The 12205-nt window shown below is 47.4% G+C and overlaps 1 protein-coding gene across 1 annotated transcript; it reads right to left on the reverse strand.

Moving 5' to 3' along the window:
- Positions 1-1530: 1530 nt before the first annotated feature.
- HNRNPUL2 (heterogeneous nuclear ribonucleoprotein U like 2) lies at positions 1531-11308 on the reverse strand. Its single transcript, XM_065882732.1, has 14 exons — positions 10768-11308; positions 8763-8898; positions 8393-8469; positions 8063-8202; positions 7657-7747; positions 7457-7569; positions 6972-7235; positions 6676-6798; positions 6184-6312; positions 5314-5482; positions 3775-3975; positions 2638-2711; positions 2266-2373; positions 1531-2147 (listed from the first exon to the last, which is right to left on the reverse strand). Exons 1-14 carry the CDS (start codon positions 11306-11308, stop codon positions 2067-2069), a joined length of 2247 nt encoding a protein of 748 aa, XP_065738804.1. The 3' UTR covers positions 1531-2066.
- Positions 11309-12205: the final 897 nt, after the last annotated feature.

Consider the following 12205-nt stretch of genomic DNA (forward strand, 5'->3'; position numbering starts at 1 on the left):
CCCGAACCGTGTTGTAGACTATAAAAAGATGCTATTTGCTGGAGAACTAAACGTTTGAATAGGGGTGGCAGCTTCTGCCTCAGAGTCAATTTTCTGTTATAACATAATCTTGTCCTAAGGGAATCTCTTTGGGCTCCAGTTTCTACCTCCTCCTTTTTACCTCCCTGACACTATGAGCAAAACTTTCTCAAAAACTCCCCTTAATGAAAATAAAAAGTTAGTGGGTTACAGAAAAATTCATGCAATCACTTCACCCACTGCCACACACAAATCCATTTGATGGCACCACAGAAAAAGCAGGTGCCCACAGAAAGGACATCATTTTGAGCAAGCAAAAGTATTGCCTACCAGCCCCCCATTCCAGCCTCCGGGTCAGAGGTCCTTGTGGAGCAGAAGGGCGACTAGAGGGCCAGGACGAGGGCCTGCACACCCTCCTGGGCACGGCAGTAACCGTGGGAGAGGGGGAGAGAGGTCAAATCTCAGCACAAAATTTTCAACAGAGGACTGCCCAGGTAAGGAAATGGAAGTGAAGTACCTTCTAGTAGCACAACCCAGGGCTCCCCTCGCCAGGAAGTGCAGCAATGTGTGGTGTTCGCTGAGTAAGCTCTTGGCTGACACAATGCTGAGCAGGAAGGTGAATGAAAACCGAAGCTCAGTATTGAAAGAGCATTCCCATAATCCACCCGTATTCTTGAACCCGCAACCTGAAGCTGTCTGTCAAGAACTGGGAGGGTGCTGGTAGTTACAAAACAATAACTCTCCCGACTGAAGTCTCTTGGCTAGAGGCCTCTCTGGGACACACAGGGAAGGCACCCCAGGAGGAATCCTGTTTCAGCAAGTCGGAAAGGGGTGCTCTCTTTCATGCACACGCTGCACACGCTCGCATTCATGCTCTTCCCAAGTTCCAGCAGCCCCACGGAGCTGCCTCCCACCCCCCACCCTCCCCTCTTCTATTCACTCTCTATCTGTGTATCAAAAAAGCCAGCAGGGCCCCGGCCCTCCACACTGTAGAAAATAGCTGCTATTCTCAGCGCCTGGGCCTGGTACCCACACCACAGGATTCGCCTATATACATATCCTGCTGCAGTGAAAAGAATCCTGCTTCGTTTCTGTGTGAGCTGAAACCCTGAGAAACGTTCCTTCTCTTGAACTATAAGAGGACAGATTCTCTAACAGAGATGATTTCAGAGACTTCCCACCTGTCTCTCAACCTTGGAAGACAGAGAGTAGAGACTGGCAAATCACAGTCTTCAGGCTGAGGGCTGCAACCCCAACTCTTCCCCCGGATTTTATGGAAATCCATTAACAGATACAGAGAGGCTGCAAGCTGTTCTGCTCTGCAATCAGGAACAGTCCCCATGCCTCCTTGGCGTGGGGATCCTATGTAACAGAACCGCCCAACTGGTAGTCTCCATGCCTCAGCCAGACAGCACAAAGGCACAGGAACGTGGACACAGGGACACTATGGCCTCCCAGCCCACCGGACCAGATATCCCAAGAGGGAAAGGTCGGTAAAGAAAATACAAACGGTTAGTTGGTGCAAGTGATTGATAAGAGCTGATCGTTTATTTTCACTGCCCCAGTCACAAGCTCTCCCTCTGTCCCCGCTCCTGCCTGTATGGAGAGTGCCCTCACACGCCTCCCCACCCTCTCTGCACTACCTCGCCATCACTCTCCCTTACTCGGCTGCCAGTCCAGCTGCCTTAGAATGTCAGAAGGGTGACATTTTCAGTTCTTTTCCTGTCTGACTGCAGGGTATAGGACAGGCAGCCCTAAGTGCTGCTTTCTGAGCAAATGGTTTTTTGATTACAAATATCTAACTAGGTTTGAAATGTTTTATAGAATAAGACAATATTCTTTTCAACAAACTTTAAAAAAAAATGTACAGTTTTGTTGTTTGTTTCCACCCCCCTCCCCCCCCCGCTTGCGCACCCTCCCCCCACCGCCCCTCCCCGGCAGCTCAGCCCCACCCCGGCAGCCCCTGTTTTCCTTGGTTGTGTTTTGGGGGGTGCTTGGCACCCCCAGAGATTCAGCTTCATGGCTGACAGGCGACAATGGCAGGGGCTTCACCGATACCCTTGGTAACCGTAGTAGTTCCTGTAGTATCGGTCTCTGTCCTGGGGATGGTGGTAGTAGTAATTCTGCCACTAGAAGAAAGGGGAAACTCCATCACTTGGAGCCACAGCTGGCTGAGGATGGAGAGGCATGACACTCATCCCTTTGGCCCTGCCCCCCTTCATCTCTCTATCCCCAGATGATACTTACATCCCGACTGTATTGTCTGTAATAGTCTCTGTATCTGTTGTACTCATAATCTCGCCCATAGAACCGATCGTAGTCTCCCCTGTATCGATCGTAGAAATTACGGTAACCCTGAGAAAGGAGAAAGAGAAAGAGTGAAGATGTATGGGCTTTCAGCATCACAATCCGCTGCTATCCCCCGTCTTAAATGAGACACATCTTCACTTGATATTATAAACAAGCTTAACCTTCCCAGCATAAAGTCTTCCAGAGGAACAAATTAAATGGGCAAAACCCTAAGCCCTGAGAAAACAGCCCAAACCACTCTGCTCCCCCAAGCCAATAGGAATGGCTGTCACGGCCCAGAGGGAGGAGCAGAAGGAGAGCTGCACTCACCCCTCTGTTTCCAGACTGCCCCCAGTACTGCTGCCCGTAGGCCCGGTTGTCGTAGCCTCGGCGCTGCCCGCCCACTGGAAGAGAAATGGAGAGCGCGCTCAGACAGCTGGCATGGGGTCCTGGCTCCACATCTGAGTGGAAATCAAAAAGTCGGAGCCAAAGGCAATTCTGGGGGAATAGGAGGCCTGCTTCTGCCAGGCTCAGACAATGTTAATTAAAGCACCAGCCAGGATCTTTTAAAAAGTCTGAGGTGGGGGAGGGCAGAGGAATAGAGACACAAGAAAACCAAGCCACCTTGGTTTCACCTTTTGAAGCTCCCCAATTCCTGCAAAACATTTAAGATGCCAAAAGGATACATGGCAGAGTTAGAAACACGAGTAAAAACTGCCATTCGTAGAGTCACAGACTTTCAGCCCTGGAAGGGATCCTGGATATCATATAACCCAGACCCATCATTTTATACAAACGAACAAAGTCTAAATGATAAGCTCTTCCAGGGTAGGAACTGTTGGTATTCCCACTGCCCAGCACATAGCAGGCACTCAAAAATTTTGTTGACTTACACTTATAATTACACACACACACACACACACACACACACACACATTTTTAATGCACAGTGAATGCACACTGTGGCGGGGGGTGTTAACTGACAAACTAGACATTCAGGAGGGAAATTAATTCCACTAATAAGCTAACTTACTGTCTAACACCCCCCCCCCAGATTACTGAATAATGCATTCACTTTCTGCTCTATACAGCTGGGTTGATCCAACAGACAAAGTAGCAAGGAAAAAGAGAAGAATCTGATTTCACTGCACAAATCCTTCAAATAAACTACAGTAGAGAATGGGGAATCCATATGTAAAAATGAAAACCAGATAAATGAACAGGCTCAAGCATTGCTTTTCAAGGAAACAAATATTTTTGTTGAAAAATAACTACCTTTTGTTGAAGGATTATGGAAAAAGCACAAGAAGCTGGGAGTAAAGAACAGAGGAAGAAATAAGCTCCATACGAAGGGACTTCCTTATTGCTGGTGCTCTGACTTGGTTTGCCTGCCTTTCCTTGTGGGTTCTGGTGCACTCAGCACAGAGAACAGACTGAGGCTCGGGCTGGCAGGTCCCCAGGACTCACCGTAGCCTTGGCCTCGGCTTCGGTTCTGCCGGTTTCGCTTGTTTCGATTGTTTCGGCGGTTTGTCCGCTTCTCGGAGGGCGGCAGCAGCTTCCTTGCCTCCTCCCTGTACTTAGTGACAATGGGCTGAGCTTCCTCCTTCTCCAGCTCCCCGTATGTCACCTCATCCATATAGTCGCATTTTTCAGGCAGAGAGAAGTTGGCTGTAAGAGTAAGAGAGAAGCTTGTGGGCCTCCAAGTACGTAGACGGGTAAGAGCTCATGATGAAAACCCCACTACAAGAATAGGATTTTCTAAGCCTCATCTACTAATGCACAGACGTGTGCTGGGTTCACTCTGCGGGTTTTCCCTAAACTGTAACAGCCCCAGGCAAAGGGCTATCTGCAAACTGTAGATTTACAAGTTCTCAAGTGATCCATAATAAATTAAGAGTGAACTGGGTTAAGGTTTCTTATCAGGACAGAAGCAGGCAGCCAGAGGCTAAAAGTAACTGAGAAAGTTTTGGTGTTGGTTAGATAAGAAATACACTTTTAAAGAGACTCAAGAAGAAACTGACCCCAGCCTAAAGGCACTTACTCATCTATACAAGAAAAACAGTTAACAAGAGTACGGGGTCCTCATTAAAACCACCTGTGCATGATGGGCCAGCACACTTGCCAGTCTCTAGACATCAAGTTCAGAGGCTGAGTCCCAGCAGAATTCAGTTCAATGAGGCTCTCCTGATTCTGAGATGATTAGCCCTCCGTTTTATAAAACTGAACTAAGTTCCTCCAAGTGCTTGAGTACCGGTATGGACTGGCCTAGTTCATTCTAAGTAAACTTGGAGAATCCAGCTCTTAAATGTGTAACCAGCTCCCATGCCTGGGCATTATCAGAATTCAAAGAGCCAGTAGTTGACAGCTCAGGTGGGATGTCAGGCGCTGAAGGCAGCAAGGGGAAAAACCAAACTCTGAGGTGAACGGCACAAAACTAGATCAATCAAGATAGTTAATTTTGCCTTCTAGGGAACCTTGCTGTAAGGCTTTGTACCACACGTATCAAAAACCAAAACAAACAAACAACAAAAATAAAAAACAGGCCTAATGTGATACTAGAAATCAAAATATACTGACGAGATCATTCACTCCAACCACTACCATTTTAATTTGAACCACAAGCATGTCCCATCTCTAGAATATAAATTCGGTGAAGGCAGAGCTTCATTTCATTCATTCTTTCCCTATGTCTAGAACAGTACTGGACAAATAGTAGACACTCTTAAGTATTTACTAAATGAATAACTGACTCGTTGAAGCCTCTGCCTTAAGGCTATCATCCTGTGACCTATCACCATTTCTCTTTTTGTATTTTATCAGAATGAATCAAGGAGTTATTGCTTCACCATTCACTCTGCTCATTCATTAATCTTCAAGTGATCACACCCATTAATTTATTCCACAGATGTACACTTTACATGTGGAGAATCCTCCAGGTGCTAAGAGGCTCCAGTGAGGTGTACATGGACCAAGGACAGGACCCCTAACTTGTCGAGTTTAGCCCACCTTTCATCTCCAGCATTATAGACTCAGGCACATCATCTCCCTCCACTTCCTTCCTTAGCTCCAGCCTCTTCTTCCAGTCCTCCTCATTAGGGACGACCACCACCACTTTCCGAGAGAAAGTCTTAAACAGCAATAGCTTCCGCCGTTGGCCAGAGTTGTACACGTTACACTAGGAACAAGAGGAGTAATACACGTTTTAGGAATAAAAATTAAACACTAATTCAACCAACAATTACTGAGCATCTTTCTCACAAGTGAGGCACTAGATTAGGGGTCTTATTTACACAATCTCTTTGAATTCTTCAAAAGCTACATGATGTCATGCTATTTTACACAACATGAAAATCGAGACTCAGAGAGGCCAAGACTTGTCCAAGGTCACAAACCTAGTAAGTAGTGGAGCCATGAATCCAAAGCTCCAACGCTCTTTCCATTGCCTCTAGAATGTGTTTTACAGTCTGGGTCCATACACTCTCTGGTAAAAACACTAAGAGTTGTATCTCTGAGCTCAAAACACATTACAACCGTAACACAACCACTTGGTCATAATCAGGTAACCTGATTCTGTTACTTTAATTCAGTCTTTTTCTATATATGCACCCTATTTTGACTCTGAGCAATTTTTTTTTAAAGGGATTTAAAAAAATATTATTTATTTTGGCTGTGCCGGGTCTTAGTTGCAGCATGCACGCGGGATCTAGTTCCCTGACTAGGGATTGAACCCAGGCCCCCTGCATTGGGAGCACGGAGTCTTACCCACTGGACCACCAGCAAAGTCCCTGAGCAATTTTATCAGATTAAATGGATACCAAATCTTTTATCTTTGGACCTATTGTTAAATTAGGTTTCTTTTGAATGTTTGAACAATACCTGATCAAGAATGAAGTTCCTCTTTGTCCGGGAAGCAATCTGGACCAGCTTACTAAGGCACTGGGAGGCTTGCTGAACTAAAAGGTCTCGGCTTTTGGGGTCCATCTGTGGCTCCTCGAGCCCCTTCATCTAATGAGTTTAAGAAGAGAAACACAAGGAGTTACGCACTAAGTTAAAGCCCAAGAATCACTGGTAAATGCCACAACACCACCACGTCAGTTCACTGACATTGCTCAGTGCTGTGAATGTTGTCCATTTCCTACAGAACTCATTTCCAGTCTCAATCTGGATAAACTCCAGACTTTATCAGCTTTCAGATTTGACAACACAGCAAAGGAAAATAAAAAAATCTACCATAAACACATACTGAGAACGCATTTCTTTATTTGTGGGGCCCTTGTTCTCAGACACCTAAAAGACCAACTCCTATATAAGTTTCTTGGTACCTCAAGAGCTAACATCACAGCTGACTAACCCCTCCCAGCAACTCACCCTCATTTGATTGAGCACAGTCTCAGCTCCCAGGACATTGTATCTTTTCTCAGGGTTTTCTTTTGCGTACTTCAGTGCCCACTGGGTCTTTCCAGATCCAGGCAGTCCCACCATCAGAATCACCTGCAAGTAAATAGAACCAGGAATGCTATAAAAAATAAGTGAGGGTCATGTTTACAAAGCCCAATTTAACAACATCCTCCCCTTCCCCCAGCTGGGTAAAGTTTTCAGGAGAAAAGCGACCCACCCACCATTCCAAGCATGAGCACCAAGGTTCTGCACACTCTCCAGCATACCTCACACTCCTCTATGGTCTTGGGAGGGACCGCAGTGCGCACGCGCTCCTCCACAGGCACGGCATGGATGAACACAAACTCTTCTGGCGGTGGGAAGAAGGGCTCCTCCTTCTGACCAAAATTTAATTCTACAACACAATTTTTGCAGAGGACATGGGGTAGGAGGGCCCGGTCAGCCAGGGATTCCTTGTTGATACGGAATGCCACGCCAAGGTCTTCTCCATTCTTGGAAAAGGAAAGTTCTACTTCTTCAGCCTCAAAATTCTACAACGACGAAAGACAAGAGCATTTATGGGCACATAGAGCTTGAGGTTGATTAATCTTACATTTTAATCTTTTTTTTCTCTATTCCAACTGCTGTACTAAACAACTATGTGAGCAATGCATCAAAGGCAGAAAAGACAGCAGCCGATGGGAAGCAAATTGATCCCTAGTGCCCTCTATTTACTCCTTGCTACAAATCTACAACTTTCAGGAGCACTTACAGCAAAGCAGCCAATGACATCACTCTCCCCAAAAGTCTGGCCAAATTCCTCAAACTGCCCATTCTCTGCCTTGAGTCCTCGTCCATCGAAACCATAAGAGAATTCATCCTCACCTAGAATAATCAGCAAATTAGTTACCTACACACAAACCTCCCACAGAGCAGCAAACACTAAAATGGTTATGTTAAAAATAACTTTACCAAGCTGTGGATGGGAAAAATCAACAGACCATCCAACTCGAAGGAGAGAAACCTCTGTGCAGCCTTCTTTCATTGGGAGATTCTGGGTTACCTGGCCAAGTCAGAAAAGGAACTTTCAGATACTCGAGCAAAGTCTGAGTTAGACAAAATTTTGATACAAACTGAAAACGACAACTATCACAACTCAACGTCAGAAAAACAACTGTCAATAAACTTAAACCAAAGCCATGAGGGTCAATTTCTCGGTTACTGGAGCTACGGTTGTCATTCAAGCGTGGTGCCTTTTTCTGCACTAATAGAATACTGGTGGGCAGTAAACTACTATGTACTGGAACCCACTACAGCCCATTAGCAGTCTAATGACTAATTTAATAAATGAACGGTCCTAATGAGCTATACACACTACCTTGGCCTCAAAGCAGACTTTCCCCTTTGTCACTCCGTAAGTACTTCTTGCCCCAGACCAAAGGGTGGGGAACTTCTCTGAGAAAAGCGGCTGCCCTCCATAGCGGTCTTTGCTCACTTGAAAATGGAGATCCGAGGTATCTGTTAAGAAAGAAGCGATCTGTTTACTCCAATGCCCAACACTTGAAGCCACCAATAGAACACAAGTATACCCAGTTCTCAAGAATGGATACAAAGTTTAAATCTTTTCAAAGCTGCAGGCCATGAAGTTTTAATCTCCAAAATCACTTTTGATTGGTTTAAAACCTCAACCTGTCTGCCTTATACATACACGTGTCCAGGTTCACAAGAGTCTGATCCTCTTCCTCATCTTTTGCCTCTTCTTCCGGGGGTGGTGGAGACTTTGAACTATACATATGAGAGAAAAGCAAATACAGTGTAACCAAAGTCCTCTAATTGGAGAGGTGTCTGCATGACATCAGGTCTGTTTATCAGCAAATATAAAATTCCAGCAGACAGCTTCTTTCAACAAATGTGAAAAGGGCAACAGGAGCTTTCAGGGTAGATTTAATCTAAAACTTAGGCCTGTAAAAACCTATTCCATTTTTAATCCACCCCTCTTTCCAGACTCTCCAGTCAACATCAGGTATACCAAAATCAGAGCAGACACTCCCTTCAATGAAAGGGACTATTTCCCTCACCGGCTGTGGTAAGCCTCCTCTCGGAATTCATAGTAAGCTCGGCCATGTTCATCCTTCTCATCCCGCTGTCTCTTTACCCCCCGCCGCTCACCATCTGAGCCTGCCGGTTTTGACTTTTCACTATCTTGGTCATCTCCTACAAAAAGGAGGGAAAGAAAATCAGCAGTTTTCATACTGGAGTGTATAATAAGCTCAGAACCAACAGAAACTAAAGGAGGACCTGCATATCTGTCTAGTCAGAAGAGCCAGGTTTTTCCCGTGGCATTCACAGAATGTTTTATTTCCAAAGATGTTCATCTTCCTGTCATTGGCTGGGATTTTATTTAAAAAAAAAAAAAAGGGACATTATGGGCTAATTACAGTCAAGCCAGTAGATTAAAAATTCGGCAATTTTTGCATTCTAAATTTATCTGCTTAAATCAGGTCAAACTTGCAGATTTTCCCACCAATATGACATAAAAGAAACATCCCATGAGTTTTTAAAAACTTCATAGCTTAACTTCGATTCCTGACTATCAGATTTGGATTTAAGCTGGACACTTAATATATGTTTTCCAACACTTTTCCACAGGTTCATGTTACAGAAGCCTCAATTTTTTTTTTTTAAGGGTTTGCCTTTCCAGCTTTGAAACGCACAGCCATCCACAGCTTTACTTACATAGCTAATGGACTATGGTGTATATACAGAGCTGTATTTTTATCACAGATTTTTACTGAAACTTGCAGGAGCAAACCATTAAGTCACAAGAGACCCACAAATAATACTGCATCTTTACTGCACATAATTTGGGGCAGAAAAGTGTTGTCATATATTTAGCAACATGCTTCACAAAAGGAGAAAAAAACCAATATTTCCTTGGCCTTTTTTGGTTTGTAACACTAAAGTTTTTAATAATAACTTCTTTAAAGAAGTCCTTTATCCCTCAACCTTTTTTATCTGCTATCTGGCGGTACACGTTAAGTCAAAGGTTATGTAATGGGATTTTTGTTCCAGAACATAGGACAATCTGCAAGTTGCATGTGACTGTTGTAGAATGGGTTCCAATTATACCATGATACCAAGCAGCAGCCTTAAAAATGTATTATAAAAGGAACTAAAGCAAGCCACTTCATATTAAGAATGGGAAGCAGCTCTAGTTTTCCTCCCTACTCTGACAAGACAGTTATGGATCAGCTCCAACCATCCAATTACTTCAAAGAGAGAAAGGTCACTAACTCCCTAGGGCAACTCTATAGAGTCTCTTCCATAAGGTTACTCAATGGACCCACCAACACCCCAATCATTTCAATTCAGGAAGTCAAGGACCCGAAATGTAAAAAGCTGGCTAAGTGTACAGCAAATATACAAATTTGCCCATCCATCTACTCAAATGAAAGATTAAAATTTAGTCGTAAAAATTCAGGCAAGGTTAAACCCCTAGCCAAATAATGTTGATTAACATTCTAAATGCCGTAAATTAAAATTTTTTCTTCCGTAGTTAACGATTAAACTTGACACCCTCACACCACAGGCTGCTAAAGCAGGAGCAATGTTAGATTTCCAGATTTTCGGTGTGGCTCAAACTCTAATATTGAGCTTTCGATGGAGCGAACTTTGACGAACTGAGCTTATTGCTTAATTTTATGGCGAAAAAGTCAACAGTCGGGCCGAAGCCTCCAACAGTCGGTCTGGCTGTCCGGGTAATCAACAATTCCTCAGTGCATTCTCGGTTTAGGAAAAGATAACCAGCACCGCGGAAGGCTGCTCCAACAGGTAGCTCATAAGCAGTTCGCAAGCAACATCGCTTACTTCCATCCACTACCACCAAGCAACCAAGTTAGGCAGGAACCTCCCGCCTGCAGAGAGTGGGGCCACCAGAGGTAGTCAAACCCCCCAAAAAGGTGGGTAGAGGACGAAAGCCACCTCCCCTGGGGAGTCCCACCGAATGGCGATGGGAATCGAACCCCGCGATGCAGGGCTTGGTGCTGGGTCAGGGGCGCACCCGCTCCGCTGCCAGCTCCTCACCCTGTTCCTCTGCGGCCTTGTCACCCGGCGCCTCGGATCCCGGCGTCTCGTCTCCGCTCCGATCCTCCGGCTCATCTTCCTCCCCCTTGTCGGTGCCCTGCTCTTCGCCACCGTTCACCCCACCTGACTCGGCTGTGGCCTCCTCCGCTGGTTTCTCGGAAGCATCGGGCTCGGCCGCGGCCTCCACGGCTGCCTCCTCCGGGGGCTCCGGCGGCGGCTGTGCGGCCTGGCCCGAGGCCTGGGCAGGGGGTGGCTCTTCGTCTTCGTCCTCAAGCAGCGCCTCCTCGTCCTCCTCCTCCTCCTCTTCGTCCTCCTCCTCGTCCCCGCCCGGGCCGCCGCCCGACGCGGCCACAGGCCGAGGCTCCGCCTTGCAGGCCCCGCCGGGCCCGGCCCCGCCACCGCCGGCCTCGTCCTCGAGCATCTCGGCGTCCAGCGCCTCCTGCAGCCGCTGCGCCAGATCCACCTTGAGGCCGCGCGAGTCCAGGCCGCGCCGCTGCAGCTCCGACCGCAGCTCGGTCACTTTCAGCCGCTTCACCTCCATCGCCGCCGCCGCCTCCTCCGCCTCCCGCCGCCTCCTCCCCTGAGAGCCGTCGACCGAGCCCGACCGCGCAGGCGCCGCCGCCGCCCGCCTCCGCCTCACGCGCCAGTACTGAGCCCGCGCGAGCGAGCGCACGCACGTAGGCACGCAGGCAGAAGGCCGCACGCAGTCTCCGCTACGTAGTGTTTGTTTCTCGCCCTTCCTCCCTCCCCCTCTCGGCCCTCGGAGCCCAAAACAACGCAGCAGGGAGCTGCTTCCTCTCCAGCCCCCTTGGTTCCCCTGCCGCGGGCGGGCGGGCGGGTGGGCGCGCGCCGAGGACGATGGACTTCCCTCTCTTTACCTCCCGCCCCCTCTCACCCCCTGGGCCAATCGCCGCCAGCGGCTTCACGGCGCAGTCGCACCGGAGCCGGAGACGGGAAAGGCTGGCTTCAGCTCAAGTGCCTCGTAGTACCGAGGCGTGTGCGCACCCGTCTCTCCGTACTTCCAGCCGGGGCTCCGCGCAGCCGCCCGGACCTCCCTCGCCACACGCCCCTCCCACCCCGTCACCACCCTTACTTCCGTCTGACCCGATCACACTGTTGTCGTAGGGCTTGCTCGCTAATATCTGTTCCCTAGTGTCTATTCGTGCAGCCACTTCTTGAGAGAGAAAAAAGCCAGAAGGAAAGCAGGGAAGCTCTTGCAACGTGAACGCCTACTGGCAATTGTCTTTCTCGTTAGTCAACAAAAGGGCTCTCTAAAACCTTGCAAGGACTGCAGTAACTAACCCCGGCCCTCTTTTTTCACCTCAATCCTTCAACTTCTACCCAGCAACAGACACCCTGACCTCGCCGTATTGGCCAACTTGAATCGTCATCTGCAATTCTGATTGGTCCCTCAAGAGTTTTCGGATTTTTTTTTTTT

The sequence above is a fragment of the Phocoena phocoena genome, chromosome 8 (genome assembly GCF_963924675.1).
Source record: "Phocoena phocoena chromosome 8, mPhoPho1.1, whole genome shotgun sequence".
NCBI lineage: Eukaryota > Metazoa > Chordata > Mammalia > Artiodactyla > Phocoenidae > Phocoena > Phocoena phocoena.

Coding starts and splice junctions, on each gene's coding strand:
- HNRNPUL2 (XM_065882732.1), bottom strand. CDS start 11,308: ATGGAGGTGAAGCGGCTGAAAGTGACCGAGCTGCGGTCGGAGCTGCAG. Junction 6,313..6,675: donor CTGTGCTCAATCAAATGAGG/GTGAGTTGCTGG, acceptor TAAACTCATTAG/ATGAAGGGGCTCGAGGAGCC. Junction 2,374..2,637: donor GGCAGTCTGGAAACAGAGGG/GTGAGTGCAGCT, acceptor CTCCTTTCTCAG/GGTTACCGTAATTTCTACGA.